General features: G+C 36.5%; 1 protein-coding gene across 1 annotated transcript in view; it reads right to left on the reverse strand.

Moving 5' to 3' along the window:
* The window catches only part of CFAP61 (cilia and flagella associated protein 61), a 355,672-nt gene that overhangs the window by 117,152 nt on the left and 220,386 nt on the right, over nucleotides 1-18,134 (reverse strand). Inside the window, exon 21 of the mRNA XM_020986789.2 lies at nucleotides 1,921-2,095. Coding sequence (XP_020842448.1) covers nucleotides 1,921-2,095 — 175 coding nt within the window. The remainder of the gene's footprint in view (nucleotides 1-1,920; nucleotides 2,096-18,134) is intronic.

The following is an 18,134-nucleotide window of genomic DNA, read 5'->3' on the forward strand; positions in this document are numbered from 1 at the left end:
CTGGGGATACAAATAAAAAAAAAAAAACAAGACAGACCTGACTTTCAATAAATTCAAACTCTAATTGGGAGAGATACCACATATAAGAAAGATCAACTCCAAGGCAGGTAGAAGGGTCCAGAAGTCTTACTAGTGCACAGTGTTGTGGCAGGGAAGATCCAGGGGTCCTTAGGGACAACATTAGGCCATAAAACAGTGCTGGGAACCTGCTGGGCACAAAGTCAGGGCAGATGGGAAGGCCTAGTGGTCCTCCATTTCACTGGAAGGAATAAAGTCAGTGACTTGCCCAGCCTGTTCAAACCATGTGAATAGCCAAGCCTAGCTGAGTTCTGAGTAAACTCAACAGACAGTCAAAAGAAGAAAACAAAGTGTCCCCAGGGGTGGTGAGTCTTTCTGCCACCTGGCTGTTCTTATCATATATTTGAATACAAATATATATGTATATATATCCACAAATATATATAGTACAACACATATGGATTATATATGCATATACAAGCATACACATACATACACATACATATGCATACATATGTGTGTGTGTATATATATATACATATACATACATATTTTTTATTTTTATATATACACACACACACACACACAGAACAGCTGGCTACCTGGATATCTCTATCATGTATTCATATGTATACATACACACAAAATATACATATACATGTATGTGTGTATATATACACATATATATATACATATATATATATACATACACACACACACACACACACACACACACACACATATATATATACATGTATTACTTGAGAGAGAGAGAGAAAACTAAGCAACCTTACTAGGCATCAGTTTCCTCATTTCCTCATCTGTAAAATGAAAGGGTTGGTCTCAGTGCTTTCAAGGTTCCTTCTAACTGTGAATTCCAAGACCAGACACAAATTGGATATACTTAATATATTAGGTCATTGATTTTTACAAACTGTGACTCATAACAATTAGGCAAGCATATAGAACATTCTTGAGCTTGACTTTGGTAAAATTAAAAATTATTTGCCCCTATACTCTTTGTTTACAGCATGCATCCAAGTATTTGTATACTCGTAGGTCACAGGGCAAGGATTAAGGGTGACTAAAGTGTTCTGGGAAATTCAAAAATGAAAACTCAAATAAAAATGTGGTACATGATTTTTAATTTCTTGTTGATTCCTTTTAAATTTCTCACCAAAGATAGGTGGTTGTACTTCTTTTAATGTTATGCTTCTCCCTCCACCCCCACTTTCTAGATACCTTTTGAATCCTTAGACCATGCAGGCAAAAAGTATAACCAACTGAATTCTCATTGGCATTTTTACTTAGTCAAATTTCAATGAAATCTAAGGTAATAGAGAACAATTGGTAGAAAACACCTTTGAATGATAGATACATTTGTACATATTTTATGTGTCCATTTTAGCACAAAAAGTGGTATGCAACTTGAATATGTACACCTGTGTGAAGGACTCTATAGAAAACACTAAAGAAGAGGACAATGGATTTTGAATAGGAAAAAAAACTCTCCTAATTTAGACCTCCTGTTTTTTTCTAGCTCTTTTCAGCTTTAGAAAAGGAGACATATTTTTCATATAATTGCTAAACATGTTTGCTTATTAAATTATTCTTTAATTAGTTAATGATTTTAGCCAAGCTTTGCTCTTAGGATATTCATTTTGTGGCATATAATAATTATAGATAATTAAACTATCTCAAGCCTTTTTCCCCCAGCAAACATTCTGGGTGTCCAAAAATGACAACAAGTTGTAAATTAATCTGGAAAACAAAGCATGACAGATGAAAGATTTGGTTGGAATTAATTAGGCAGTAATTATATGCTAAACTAGATGAAGAATGAGACTCATTATAGAAATCAAACACTGCTCTGAAAATGTTTATAGTTACAAAAATCCTTACCTTCCGAAGGAATAAAGTTCTCATTCATCCATTTCAGTGCCCTTAAGCAGTCCTCTTCATCGTTGAGAGTGAAAAGATTAGAAGGGACTTTGCCAGTATATCTTTGCCTTCTGTCCTTCTTGATCTCTCTGTTAGTCAATAGTTTAGTGATGTCAGCTTCTGTGGGACATGGGACCTGAGGCAAATATATCAAGAGAAACAATATGCTGGGTAATGACATAGTCATTCTAACGCAGAGGTGACATGAAGAATGGCTGGGATAGGTACGTTCCCCCAGGAGTGCCATTAATAACCCTTTACTGAAGAGGGGATTAGTGATAAAGTAAAAAGAGGAGGTAGGCCATAGCTCAGGAAAACTGAATTCAGCCAATATTTAGCGCCTACTATCTACAAAACTCTATGAAACTTTGCAATCTTGGCTTGGGGGGGCAGAGGGAATAAATATTTAAATAAAACCTATGATGTGCCAAGCTCAGTGCTAACTGCTTTACAAATGTCTCATTTGATCCTCACAATGACCCTGCAAGAAGGGAGGTGCCGTTATTATCCCCATTTTACAGTTGAGGAAACTGAGATTAAGTGACTTGCTTAGGGTCATACAGCTACTAAATTCATGAGGACAGATTTGAATTCGGTTCTTCCTGACACTAGGTCCAGCACCCTAGCTACTGCACCACATAGCTGCCCCTCTGGCTTGGCAACTAGAGTGGGTCCTTTCCCTAAGCAGCTACCTACCTGGTATAATTTGGAGGGGATGAGAAAGTCTTCCTGTCTCTCATTGACCTCCTTGGCATCTGAAATTCTCATCCTGGCTAGCATTCCCATGTCATTTCCTAAAGGCTCCCATTAAAATGCAATTATGTTACCTGGGAAGCCTAATATACCTAACAGATTAACAGCCATTAAAAACCAGCACCAATTAATTTTTTTTTTTAACAGAGCAGAGCCCAGAGGGGATGGGACACAGTGCAGGCAAGTTTGAGTAAGGTAACAGGCATAACTGCCTAGGAGATATGAAAGGAGGGGATGGAGGAAAGCACTGAAGAGCCACAATTTTGTCTATGACCGTCCTCATCTGCAGCTGCCAGGTATAAATTCCCAGTCCTCTGCAGATGTGCTCACTGCCAGAGCAGCTGAATGTGGCAGTCTTATAACACAATATTAAAATCTTTTTTTTTCTTAAATATTTGTTCCACTGTTATCCCCATGGGTAGCTTTGATTTGGATGGAAATAGAGATCTTGGAACCAGAATAAGTCAACTTATGGTATTTAAGATGGTAACTTACTGTCTGGCATGTCAAAGTATATTAGGTATTAGTCCTCATTTGAGTCCACTCATTTGAGTTTTCAGGACAAATGGGGCAATCCTGGCCAGAGGGACCACATACTTTTGCAAATGTGCCAACCTCAGGATATTGGATTAGGGAGTATGAAAAGACTGTACTTAAAAATAACAGATCTTAAGCAAATAAGAGAAGTAGAGGGAAAACTGGGAAGAGAAATAAGAGTGATGCAAGAAAAATGAAAAACAAGTCAACAGCTTGCTAAAGGAGACCCAAAAAATATTGAAGAAAATGACACCTTAAAAATAGACTAACCCAAACAGCAAAAGAGGTCCAAAAAGCCAATGAGGAGAATGCCTTAAAAAGCAGAATTGGCCAAATGGAAAAGGAAGCCCAAAACCTCACTGAAGAAAATACTTCCATAAAAATTAGAATGGAGCAATTAGGAAATTTAGTGACTTTATGAGAAATCAAGACATTGTAAAACAAAACCAAAAGAATGAAAAAATAGAAAACAATGTAAAATATCTCACTGGAAAAACAACTGACCTGGAAAAAAGATCGAGAAGAGATAATTTAAAATTACTGGACTATCTGAAAGCCATGATGAAAAAAAGATCCTAGACATCATCTTTCAAGAAATTATCAAGGAAAACTGCCCTGACATTCTAGAACCAGAGGGTAAAATAGAAATGAAAAGAATCCACTGATCACCTCCTGAAACAGATCCCCAAAGGAAAACTCCTAGGAATATTGCAGCCAAATTCCAGTGTTTCCAGGTCAAGGAGAAAATATTGCAAGCAGCCAGAAAGAAACAATTCAAGTATTGTGGAAACATAATCAGGATAGCACAAGATTTAGAAGCTTCTACATTAAGGGACTAGAGGGCTTGGAATATGATATTCCAGAGGTCAAAGGAGATAGGGTTACAGCCGAGGATCACCTACCCAGCAAAATTGGGTATAATCCTTCAGGGGAAAAAATGGATATTCAATGAAGTAGAGGATTTTCAAGCATTCTTGATGAAAAGACCAGAGATAAATAAAAAATCTGACTTTCAAATATAGGACTCAAGAGAAGCATGAAAAGGTGAACAGGAAAGAAAAATCATGAGGGACTTATTAAGGTTGAACTGTTTACATTCCTATGTGGAAAGATGATATTTGGAACACATGAGATCTTTGTCACTATTACGGTAGTTGGAGGGAAAAAATTATATGTATAGATAGATTGATACAGAGCACAGGGTGAGTTGAAGATGAAGGGGTGATGTCTGGAGAATAAAATTAAGGGGTGAGAGGAATATACTGGGAGAAGGAGAAAGGGAGAGGTAGAATGGGTAAATTATCTCACATAAAACAAATAAGAAAAAGCTTTTACAGTAGAGGGGAAATAGGGGAAGGTAAGAGGAATGAGTGATTCTTATTTGGTATGAAAAGCTATCTTACCCTATAGGAAAATAGAGGGGAAGGAGATAAGAGAGTAGGGGGATGATAGAGAGAAGGGAAGATTAGGGGAGGAGGTAATCAGAAGCAAACACTTCTGAGGAGGGACAGGGTCAAGAGAGAGAATAGAATAAACAGGGGGCGGGATAGGATGAAGGGAAATAGCATTTTCCACAGCATGACTGCTATAGAAGTGTTTTGCATAACTACACAAGTATAACTTGTACTGAGTTGCTTGCCTTCTCAATGAGGGTGGGTGGGGAGGGAGGAAGGGAGAAAAATCTGGAAGCCAAAGTTTTAAAAACAAATGTTAAAAATTGTTTTCACATGCAACTGGGAAATAAGATATATATGCAATGTGGAATAGAAATCTATCCTGTAGGGAGGGCAGATTAGAGGAAAGGCTATTCAATATGCACACTGTCTTAGGGTTGAGGGAGGGATGAGATGGGGAGAAAATCTGGAACTCAAAATCTTGTGGAAGTGAATGTTGAAAACTAAAAATAAATAAATTAATGAATCTTAAAAAATTTTAAAAAAAAGCTCTTTTGGAATTAGGTAAAGAAATAATTTTTGTATCAGGGTTTGTTGACTACTTTTTGAAAAAGGAAAATATAACATGAACTTGAACTAGCTTTCTAGCTTTAGCACCCTCTTACTAGTTTTCAACTGAATGGAAAGTTTGAGGGAGCCTGTAGGATTATTTATTCCTTGTAATGCAGGATTAGCTTGACTTTCTTCTTTGATCTTAAGAACATAGTGATGCTTTCTCCTGGCTCCCACAGCACATGGGTCTCCTGTGCATCCCTTGTGGGATTTCTGCACAGCTGAACTGTGAATCCACAGCGATTGTAGATTGTTGGCCAACTCACCCTTATACAGAATATGCAGACAAAAGTCTTTAAGATGTAGAGAGGCAAGCAAGTGAAGCCAGGAGAATAATGAGAAACATTTTTGCCAACTTTTCTCCTGTCTTGTAAATTTTAAGGGTTATACAACCCTGCTTCATCTAAGTACAGAGGAAAAGGTACTCATTCCTCTTACCTATGGGACAATTCAAATATGCTCTTATTATTATAAATCGCCTAAGGAAGGGAGGGAAATGTTGCTCAATATGCTGTTCACAATTTGTGAACACTTTTCTGCAACCACAATTCAATGAATTAGAACAATAGTCTTAAATTTTTCTTTAAATTAATAAGGAAAAAGGAGTTTTTGAAATGTGAAGATAAATGATTATTTAAAATGAGTTTGAATCCAAGATACAACTTATTTTTATGGGGATTTTTTTTTGTACTGCTAAAATGTCAACAAATTCTATTTATGGAAAATACCTATTTTCTGAATATAACCACAAAAAATATATGTTTTTAAAAGGTGCAGTTAGAGATGATTCTGTTTCTTACAAAATGGAGCTATATTTCTCATGATAATCTTAATACTCTTTTTTTTAAGGTGGAAAGCAAAGGTTACCTTTATTACAATCTTGAGAGATGGCTGTCTGCTCCTTCGATACAGGTGGAGAGAGCCTTAATGCTCTTTACAAAAGTAGATAACCAGTTGCTTTTATTAACATGAAAAATAGGCACAATAGTGAATGTAAGACATTGGAGTTTTGAAATCTTAATGGAACTATCATTAAGAACAGAAGAGAGGTTGGTAGCATGGAAGAAAATGGAATTTTAGTCACATCATACCACTTTACTAAGTTATGCTTTAATGAACCAGAAAAAGTCCTTCACAGAAAATTATTATAATGAAGAACAAGTTGACAGCCTTTCAATTTATAAAACTCTCAATTCATTCCCCTTCCAAACAGTGAGTGTAGTACAAATATAAAAAGTCAGGGGGAAAAGAACAAAGTCTAAATTGAAAATGACTTTACTCTAATTGTAAAAGTATAATAACCTTCCCCACAATCTATACAATTCCTATGTGGTGTAGCACTCATAGAGTTCTTTTTGGCCATTGCTATAATATGAAGAAGTAGGGAAAACTTCACTGAATGCCAGGTTTTTCATGCCTGTAGGATGGCATTTCCCACATTATTAAGGCAGACAGACAAATTTGGCAGTAATAATTGAAAGACTGAGTCCAAAGTAAACTGTTCAGAAAGAGCTTGGTAGAACTCAAGCAATATGCAAAGGTACCTTGTGGAGAACTGTATGCCTATGGAGGCATACAAATGGAAATAATAGTAATAGTAACGTTAAGAGTGTGGGTGTTTTGTAATTACTAAATTCAAGCCATATTGTCTACTCCAATTAGAGTCTTTTCTGGCACGAAGAGGATGTTTCTAGCCAAAACTGTTAATTAGCTAATCAAAATGACGCCATCTTTGTTTGGGACTTCTATTTAACTTGGTTTACTTTAACGAGCATTTATTAAGTATCAATTGCGTGTGAGGTGTTATGATAGGAATTGGAGATACAAGGCAATAATGAAACAGCCTCTGCCTTCAAGTAGCTTCCATTCTATGGGGGCTTGGGGAAAAGGAGGTACAACATGATAAATACGACATGATAAATACAACAACAGATAAATACAAAGCATAATGAAAAATTATATAGAGTAGTTTAAATGGGGAGAGAGCGTAAAATTGAGGAATCCAGAAAAACCCTGCATAGAAGATAGCCTTGAATTTCAAGAATGCACCATCACATATATGCCTGACTATACCTTGTCTTCACCTCTACCTTTTAGAATCTCTTAAAATTAAAAAGGCAGGGTGTGATGGTGCATACTTAAAATTCCTGTTACTAAGAAGGCTGAGGCTGGCAGATTGCTTAAGCTCGTGAGTTCTGAGAGATAGCGAGCTAAAGTTAAGAGTGTGTTCACCCTAAGTCCTTTACAATATGGTGTATCACTGGGAGTGAGGGCCACTAGGTTGCCCAGATTGGAATTGGAGCAGGTCAAAGCTCCTAATGCCTGTTAGTAGGGGGGTGGAGACTGTGAATGGCTACTGTACTTCCAACCTGGTCGAGATAAAGAAGCCCAGTGTGAAAAAAAAAAAGCCAGAGTGTGCTCCAGTTGTGGGGGACCACCAGTGTAAGGGAACAGGAGTAGGAGATAGAATGTTATGCACAGGGAACAGCAGGTCAGTTTGACTAGAATAGAGGATAATAAGAAATAAGACTGGAAAGGTAACTGGGAACTATAATGTGATAGGTTTAAATGCTATGCTGAAAACTTTGTATTTTAGCCTAGAGGCAATAGGGAACTACTGAAAAGTTTTAATTGTGGGAATGATGTTACAATAGCAGGCTTTTTTAGCCCCCCCAATAATTGTGATAGATAATTTATTGGAAACCTATTTTATTCCAATCAGTATTAAACAGTTTAATATGTTTCCATAGGGTAGTGATTATAAGTTCTGATAGCAGGTCTCAGAGCTGTGAAATACAGATTGTAAGTTCACTTGCTTAATCATAGGAAGCTAACTAGAGGATGTCTACCCTTGTTTTTCCTTGTTATGGTGACCAAACCCAGTGTGACAGAGGTGACTCAATTACATGGAAAGTCCCCCAGTGTTTGTGTTGCCCCTCCACCCCTTGTCATCTCTCTATTGCCCAACAGGACCATGAACACATAGCCAATGGGTGACCCTGGTTGCTGGACTATGGCCTGCCCTTCTACCTGTGTGTTGGTCCATGAAGATGTTTTGACATCTGCTTATCAGCCCAACCCCATGAGCCTGTTCATTGACTTTGGCAGGACTTCTTGGAAGGTCAAGATAGGTCTGCTAAGATCTGCTCACTAGCCCATTTGTCAACCAATGGGATTCTGTATTTTGTGTAGACTCTCCTGGAGGGTAATGGGCAAGGTCTATCCACCAATCAGACTCTATATTTTTAGTCTGCTCCACCTATCAAGTGGAGTATCAAGCACTATAAAACTAAGGCCCTGGAGGAAGGGGGCATCTCAGATCATGAGGAAGATATGAGGTTCACTTCATTGGAGGGGACCAGTGACCTTTTAATAAAGTGCCATCAGCTCAGAGCTCTGCCTTGGTGGGGTTTTTCTTGAAGATTGGACAATTTTGAAAATCTCCACATGATTTATCTTATAGATTGTAGTATATAGGATCAAGATGCAAGACACTGTCAATATATGAAATACAAAAAAAAATTAATGTCAATCTATTCACTGTACCTATAGCAGTTTGAAGTTTGGTAACTGGTTAACAGTAATGAGTTAACTCATTTATTTAGGCTATGAACAGACTGATGATATCATTTGTTCATCCCTTCCTTTTATTTGTTTGTTTGGAATTTACTAATCTCACATACCTCAATCATAAGGCCCATATTCAAAATTCCAAAGAGCTTCTGGGCAAGGTGGAACAGACCTACAATTCCAGTAACTGTGAGACTGTAGCTGTCAGTTTTCTTGAGCTCAGGAATTTTGAGCTTCTATGGGCTATGCCAACCTAGTATCTATACTGTTTGGCAACAATATGGTGAGTGCCTGGTATCTATAACTATTGATAACTGCCAACAGTGCAGAGGGATTGGCCTCTTATCCCCTTAGTGGTAGAAATATAAAAATAAAGAGGTCACAGACCCAGGCTTTGAGCCTATTAAAACAGGGAGTTATTATAAAAGTTAAATTTAAGCCTGGTCTTTAATCACATGATATAGATCCTAGAAGCCATGAATAAGGTCATTATTGCCCATATGAGAAGGCCAAACCTCCTCTGAATATAAAGAAAGGCTGAAAACTTCTCTCTTTTGGCTATTGCTCTCTTTATGGTCCTATATCCCATGCGCTGACATTGGTAGGATCATCCTCCAGAAAACCTGTAGTATGTATATGTATATATATGTATGTCTGTATGTACATGTATGCATGTATTTACACATATATGCATATATGTGTGTATGTGTGTATGTGTGTATATACATATGTATGTATATACACACATACACATATACATACACATATCCTTAATTAGGAGGGTGAGGAATCTGCAGTTGTATTTCTATACTCTGCTGTGATGTTAAAGGTCAACCACACATACCTCAAACTTTCATTCGGATATTTTTGGCTTTCAAGTACATAACTTTTACACACAGACTGTTTTTTATCTTTCTGATTCCATGCAACAAAATCACTCATTTAGAAAGCATTTGCTGCTAAATGGTAAAGAAAACAGCTAAGAGAACCTGATATCTTCCCCAAATCTCCTAGTGTACTGGGATAGATCTGTATTTTAGGAATATTAATTTGGCAGCTATGTGGAAGATGAATTGGAGTGTAGAGAGACTACAAACAGGGATAACAACTAGGATGCTACTGCAATATTACAGGCAAAATGTGATGAGGACTTAAAATAAGGCAGAGATTGTGTGACCAGAGATGAAGGGAAGGATGTGAGATGAGTTGTGGAGGCAGAATCAATAAAGCTTGGCAATTCACAGTAGGGGTAAAGGAAAGGGAAGAATCACAGGAGAGAAGGATTTGAAATTATACAAAGCATGAATAAGCTCTCAATTACTGGAGTAGCTTGTTCAAGAGGAGATAAGCTGTTTTGTTAGCACAGTATGGAAGGTAGTGCAGCTGAACAGTGAAAGAAGGAAAGGAGCAGCTAGAATCAGCAATTCTGGAGTACTCTTTCCCCTAGTGGGCCTGGCTCCAATAAGAGTGAGGAAACAAGTATTTATTAGGTGCTTACTATGAGCCAGGCACTGTGCTAAATGCTAGGAATACAAAGGCAAATAAAAAGAGACACAAGAGGGAACTGATAAAGGAAGCAGAAAGATGAAGGGACCTGACATGGGGCATGGTTTTGAAGTCAAGAAAGTCAGTAAGAATTAGTAAGATTTCTATTGCTGGTGTTTGGAAATTTTTAACTCTTATGTTTATGTAAAACCTTGAAGTACTTGATGGTAGAGAGGAGATAGGACCTCCCCATTTAGCATCAGTTATTCCTGGGTGGATTTCTCTTTGTGTTTATGAGTATTCTTCCCTTGTGATGTCCCTGGGGACATCTTATGTATTGGGTGCTGCTATTGAGGTTCCTGAGGTCTTGTGCATAGAAAACACCAAAGGAATTTAGTGATGCTGAACTGGTCATAGGTTTTCAAAAGAGATTTTGCCTCAGTTTCCTCATCTGTAAAATGAGGACAATAACAGCACTTACTTCCCAGGGTTGTTGGGAAGATCAAATGAGATAATAATTGTAATGTGCTTAGCACTGGCATATAGTAAGCGCTATATAAATGTTAGTTCTCAATATTATGAAAGAATCTTTGGAATCGCTTCCTCTCCCTTTGGGGGTATCTGCGTCAGAGTTTGGGGACTCAAATTCTCTCAGGCCTCTGACAATTTTCAGCCTCTAGCTGATAGAGGTTTTAGACGATCCAACCAGACTTATTAAGTTAGTATATATCATAACCTGTATTTTATACCCACTTAAAGACAATGGAGAAGGGTAGGACTTGGTGAAATAATAAAGTGGGTTTAGAAATTCTTGCTTTGTGTGGCTAAAATCTCTGCTGTTTTATGTTTTTCTGCCTTGGCTGTGATGACAGTACTTTTACTGGAACAAACTTCTGATGATATCTGGCTGATAATGGGAGTCTTAGGTCTGGATGATGGAGTTCTCTTTGACAGTATCAAGACACAAAGCTAATAATAATAATAATAGTAATAACAGTCAACTAATTTATACAATACAATAAGGTTTGCAAGACACTACATACGTTATCTCATTCGATTGTTAGTAGATTTTAAGCCTTCTCTTGTTAGGACAAGAAGAACTAGAGGGACTTCTGGGAGCCAAGATGGCAGAGTAAGCAGTAAATCACTGTAGGTCTCCCATATTCGCCTCTAAACAACCATAAAATAGCTCCCCAGAACAAATCCTGGAACAGCGGAGCCAGTAGAAAGATGACCTTGAGCAATCTTTTAGCCCAAGAGACTTGGAGGATTGGCAAGACAGGTCCATATCACTCAAATAAAACGGGAGCACAATCCAGGACAGAAAGAATCCCAGCAAACCAGTAGCAAGCCCAACCTTAGCAAACCAGTGGGAGATCCTGAGCCCCAGTGTGGTAGAGCAGGCAAATGCCAACACCAGGACCCCCCAAGTGCCTTAGCATAGCCAGGAGAACTGGCAGACTCTGAGAACCACCATGTGCTTCAGTGTAGCCCTAGATAGGCATTTATCCCCCAGTGGCCAGACCATCATGTGCTTCAGTGTAGCCCTGAAGGAAATGCAGGAAAACCCTACCTGACTTTAGCACATGCCAGATACCAACAGTAGGACCCGAGCTCAGCACTAGGTAGCTGCCAGACCCCCTACAGCCTCTAGCTGCCAGCACCTGAGGCCCCAGCACAAGAAGTTAGGGACAGTGCCCCCTGTGCTCCAGCAGGAGAACTCAACTTTCCAAGCCATGAAATAGGCAAAAATAATGAGCAATAAGCAAAAACAAACATTGACCACAGAAAGTTACTATGGTGACAGGGAAGATCAAAACACAAACTCTGGAGAGGATAACATTGTCAATATACCTACATCAGAAACATCAAATGGGACTATGAATTGGCCTTGAGCCAAAAAGTTTTCCTGGAAGAGCTCAAGAAGGATTTCAAAAAGTAAATAAGAGATATAGAAGAAAAATTGGGAAAAGAAATGAGATACACAAGAGAGTTAACAGCTTGGGAAAGAAAGGACAAAAATTGACTGAAGAAAACAATTCCTTAAAAAAATGCTATTGGCCAAATGGAAAAAAAAATCCATTGAAGAAAATAACTCCTTAGAAAGTAGAATTGGCCAAATGGAAAGGAGGTACAAAAGGTAACTAAAGAAAATAATTCCTTAAAAATTAGAATTGGGCAAGTGGAAGCTAATGACCCTATGAGACATCAGGAATCAAACAAAATCAAAAGAATGAAAAAAATAGAAGAAAACGTAAAATATCTCATTGGAAAAACCACTGATCTGGAAAATAGGTCCAGGAGACATAATTTAAGAATTATTGGACTACCTGAAAGCCACGATCAAAAAAAGAGCCTGGATAGTATTTTTTAAGAAATCATCAAGGAAAACTGGCTTCATATCCTAGAACCAGAGGGTAAAATAGTCATTAAAAGAATTCACCAGTCACCTCCTGAAAGAGATCCCAAAATGAAAACTCCAAGAAATATTGTAGCCAAATTCCAGAATTATCAGATCAAGGAGAAAATACTACAAGCAGCCAGAAAGATACAGTTTAAATATCATGGAACTACAGTCAGGATTCCACAGGACTTAGCAGCATCTACATTAAAGGATTGGAGGGCTTCCAGAAGGCAAAGGAGTTTGGATTACAACCAAGAATCAACTGCCCAGAAAAATTGAACATAATCTTTCAGGGGAAAAGATGGACATTCAATGAAATAGGAGACTTTTAATCATGCCTGATGAAAAAATCAGAGCTGAACAGAAAATTCAACCTTCAAATATAAGACTCAAGAGAAGCATAAAAAAGTAAATAGGAAAGAGAAAAAAAAACCATGTCATTCAATAAGGGCAAACTGTTTACATCCCTACATGGGAAGATAATTCTTGTAACTCTTGAGAACTGTATCCTTACTAGGGCAGTTAGAAGGGGTATACATAGACTGAGGGTGTGAGTATAAGTTGACTTTGATGTGATGATAAAAAACTAATTAAGAGGTGAAAAAAAGGATTGTACTGGGAGAAGAGGGCAGAATAGGATAAATTACATTACATGAAAAGGCACAAAGAACTGTTAACAAAAAGGGGAAAAAAGGGACGGTGGTGAGCATTGTTTGAACCTTGCTCTCATCAGATTTGGCTCAAAGAGGGACTAACAAAGGCATTCAGTTGGTTGTAGAAATCTATCTTACCCTATAGGGAAGTAGGAGGAGAAAGGGGAAAGAAAAGGGAGGGGGTTGATAGAAGGGAAAGCAGATTGAGGGAGGTAGTGGTTAGAAGTAAAACACTGGTGAGGAGGGAAAGGGCGAAAAGAGAGAGAAAAATATAAATGGGGGAAGGAGGAATAGGATGGAGAGAAAGACACAGTTAATAATTATAACTGTGAATGTGAATGGGATGAACTCTCCCATAAAATGGAAGTGGATAGCAAAGTGGATCAAAAACCATAATCTTACAATACATTGCTTGCAAGAAACACATTTGAAGCAGAGAGATACACACAGAGTAAAGGTAAAAGGCTGGAACAAAATATGTTATGCTTTAGCTGAAGTAAAAAAAAAGCAGGGGTAGCAATCCTGATCTCAGACAAAGCAAAAGCAAAAATACATCTAATTAAAAGAGATAAGGAAGGAAACTACATCTTCATAAAAGACACCATAGACAATAAACTTATATACACCAAGTGGTATAGTATCCAGATTCTTAGAGGAAAAGTTAAGGAAGTTACAGGAAGAAATAGAAAGCAAAACTATACTAGTGGGGTCTTCAACCTCCCCCTCTTAAAACTAGATAAATCTAACCACAAAATAAACAAGAAAGAAGTTAAGAATCTAAATAAAATTTTAGAAAAGTTAGATACAATAGACCTCTGGAGAAAACTGAATGCGGTTAGAAAGGAATATACCTTTTTCCCAGTGGTATATAGCATTTACACAAAAGTTGACCATATATTAGGGCATAAAAACCTCACAATCCAATGCAGAAAGGCAGAAATATTAAATGCATCCTTTTCAGATCATGATGAAATAAAAGTTAGATGTAATAAAGGGCCATGGAAAAATAAGCTAAAAATTAATTGGAAATGAAGTAATCTAATCCTAAAGAATGAGTAGGTCAAACAACAAATCATAGAAACAATCAATAACTTCATCAAAGATAACGACAATAATGAGAAAATATATCAAAACTTATGGGATATAACCAAAGCAGTTCTTAGGGGAAATTTTATATCTCTAAGTGCTTACATGAATGAAATAGAGTAAAAGGAGATCAATAAATTGGGCATGCAACTAAAAAAGCTAGAAAGAGAACAAATTAAAAATACCCAATTAAACACAAAATTAGAAATTTTGACAATCAAAGGAGAAATTAAGAAAAGGAAATTAAGAAAACTATTGAACTAATAAATAAAACTAACAGCTGGTTTTATGAAAAAAACAATAAAATAGATAAACCTTTGGATAATTTGATTTATAAAAAAGAAGAAAACCAAATTACCAGTATCAAAAAGGGTCAATTCACCACCAATGAAGGGTAAATTAAAACAATAATTAAAAGCTGTTTTGCCCAACTGTATGCCAATAAATCTGACAATTTAAGTGTAATGGATCAATATTTATAAAAATATAAATTATCCAGATTAACAAAAGAGGAAATAAAATACTTAACCCTATTTCAGAAAAAGAAATTGAACAAGCCATCAATGAACTCCCTAAGAAAAAATCTCCAGGGCCAGATGGATTTACAAGGGAATTCTACCAAACATTAAAAAAACAATTAATTCCAATACTACATACACTATTTGGAAAAATAGGTGAAAGAGTCCTACCAAATTCTTTTTATGATACAAATATGGTGCTGATACCTAAACCAGGAAGAGCCAAAACAAAGAAAGAAAATTATAGGCCTATTTCCCTAATGAATATTGATTCAAGAATTTAAAATAAATTATTAGCAAAGAGATTACAGCAACTTATCACAAGGATAATACACTATGTCCAGGTGGAATTTATGCCAGGAATGCAGGTCTTGTTAAATATTAAGAAGGTCATCAGCAGCAAAATTGACCATATCAGTAACAAAACTAATAGAAATCATACAATTATCTCAATAGAAGCTTTTGACAAAATATATTCCTATTAAAAATGCTAGAAAGCATAGGAATAAATGGAGTTTTAGCTAAAATGATAAGTAGCATTGATCTAAAACCACCAGCAAGCATGGGGATAAGCTAGAAGCATTCCCAATAAGATCAGGGTAAAATAAGGATGCACATTATTACTACTGGTATTCAATATTGTACTAGAAATGTTAGCTTTGGTAATAAGAGAAGAAAAAGAAATTGAAGAAATTAGAATAGGCAGTGAGTAAACAAAGCTATCATTCTGCAGATGATATGATGATATATTTAGAGAATCCTAGAGAATCAACTAAAAAACTATTTGAAATAATAAAAAAATTTTAGCAAAGTTGCAGGATATAAAATAAAGCCACATAAATCATTGGGATGTCTATATAATACTAACAAAGCTGAGCAGCAAGAGATAGAAAGAGAAATTTCACATGAAATTAATGTAGATCATATAAAATGTTTGGAAGTCTACCTGCCACGACAAACCCAGGAACTATATGAACACAATTACAAAACACTTGTCACACAAATAAAGTCAGATCTAAATAATTGGAAAAACATCAGTTGTTCATGGGTAGGCCAAGCTAATAAGATAAAAATGACAATTCTACCTAAGCTAATTTACTTATTCAGTGCCCTACCAATCAAACTACCAAAAAATTATTTTGTGGAGGTGGAAGAAATAATAACAAAATTCATCTGGAAGAACAAAAGGTCCAGAATATCAAGAGAATTAATGAAAAGAACTGCAAGGGAAGGTGGCCTAGCCATACCTGATCTTAAATTGCATTATAAAGCAGCAATCATCAAAACTACTTGGTACCGGCTAAGAAGTAGAGTGGTGGATCAGTGGAATAGGTTAGGTACATAAGACACAGTAGTCAATGACTATCATAATCTACTGTTTGATAAACCCAAACACTCTAACTTCTGGGATAAGAACTCACTATCTGACAAAATCTGCTGGGAAAACTGGAAAATAGTATAGCAGAAACTAGGCATAGACCAACATTTTACACCATATATCAAGATAAGGTTAAAATGGGTACATGATTTAGACATAAAGGGTGATACCATAAACAAACTAGGAGCTCAAGGAATAGTTTACCTGTCAGATCTATGGAAAGGGGAAGAATTTATGACCAAACAAGAGATAGAGAACATGATGAAATGCAAAATGGATAATTTTTATTGCATTAAATTAAAAGGTTTTTGCACAAAGCCAATGTGACCAAGATTAGAAGGAAAGTAGAAAGCTGGGAAACAATTTTTATAGCCAGTGTCTCTGATAAGGCCTCATTTCTAAAATAAACAGAGAACTGTGTCAAATTTATAAGAATACAAGCAATTGCCCAATTGATAAATGGTCAAAGGATATGAATAGGCAGTATTCAGATGAAGAAAGTAAAGCTATCTATAGTCATATGAAAAATGCTCTAAATAATTATTGATTAGAGAAATGCAAATTCAAACAACTCTGAGGTACCACCTCATACCTATCAGATTGGTTAATATGACAAAAAAGAGGAAAATAATAAATGTTGGAGATGATATGGGAAAATTGGAAAACTAATTCATTGTTGGTAGAGTTGTGAACTGATCCAATCATTCTGGACAGCAATTTGGAGCTATACCCAAAGGGCTATAAAAATGTTCATACTCTTTGATCCAGCAATACCACTACTAGGTCTGCACCCCAAAGAGATCATAAAAAGGGAAAAGGACCCACATATACAAAAATATTCATAGCAGCTCTCTTTGTGGTGAGAAAGAATTGGAAATTGAGGGGATGCCCATCAATTGGGGAATGGCTGAACAAGTCATAGTATGTGAATGTAATGAAATACTAATGTGCTATAAGAAATGATGAGCAGGCAGACTTCAGAAATACCTGATTCTGAATGCAGTGAGGAACTAGGGGAACATTGTACACAGGAACAGCAACATTGTGCAATGACCAACTATGATAGACTTGGCTCTTCTCAGCAATGCAATGATGCAAGACAATTCCAAAAAAAACTCATGATGCAAAATGCTATCCACATCCAGAAAAAGAACTATGGAGTCTGAATGCAGATTGAAACATACTATTTTTCTCTCCTTTATTTTGTTTTTTTTTCTTCCTCATGGTTTTTCCCTTTTGTTCTGATTCTTCTTTCACAACATGACTAATGTGGAAATATGTGTAATATGATTGTACATGTATAGCCTATATCAGATTGCTTGCTGTCTTGGGAAGGGTGGTAGAGGGGAAAGGAGAAAAAAAATTGGAACTCAGAATCTTATAAAAAGTAAATATTGAAAACTAAAAAAAAATTAAAAATTAAACAAAAAATTAATGAAGAAGAACTAGAGATTAGAGATTATCTAGTCCAACCTTTCCATTTTATGGATGAGAAAACTGATTCTCAGAGAGGTCTAATGACTTGCCCACAGTCCTACAAAATAGTTAGTGACACATTTAGGTCTAGAAGCCAAGCTTCCTCACTCCTAATCTAGGGTCTTTCCAGATTACATCATCCTATTCTCTAATAATCTGTATCTTTTGTGATTCTGACTGATGGCAACCCTAAGAAGTATTTCAGAATCCCAGAATCTCAGTACTGAAAAGGACCTCAGGAGTCATTTAGTCCAACTTGAACAAAAATTACCTCTTCAATACACTAACTGGTGGTATTCTAGAGCATTT

Source organism: Phascolarctos cinereus, unplaced genomic scaffold (genome assembly GCF_003287225.1).
Source record: "Phascolarctos cinereus isolate Bilbo 61053 unplaced genomic scaffold, phaCin_HiC Scaffold_2;HRSCAF=192, whole genome shotgun sequence".
Classification (NCBI taxonomy): Eukaryota; Metazoa; Chordata; class Mammalia; order Diprotodontia; family Phascolarctidae; genus Phascolarctos; species Phascolarctos cinereus.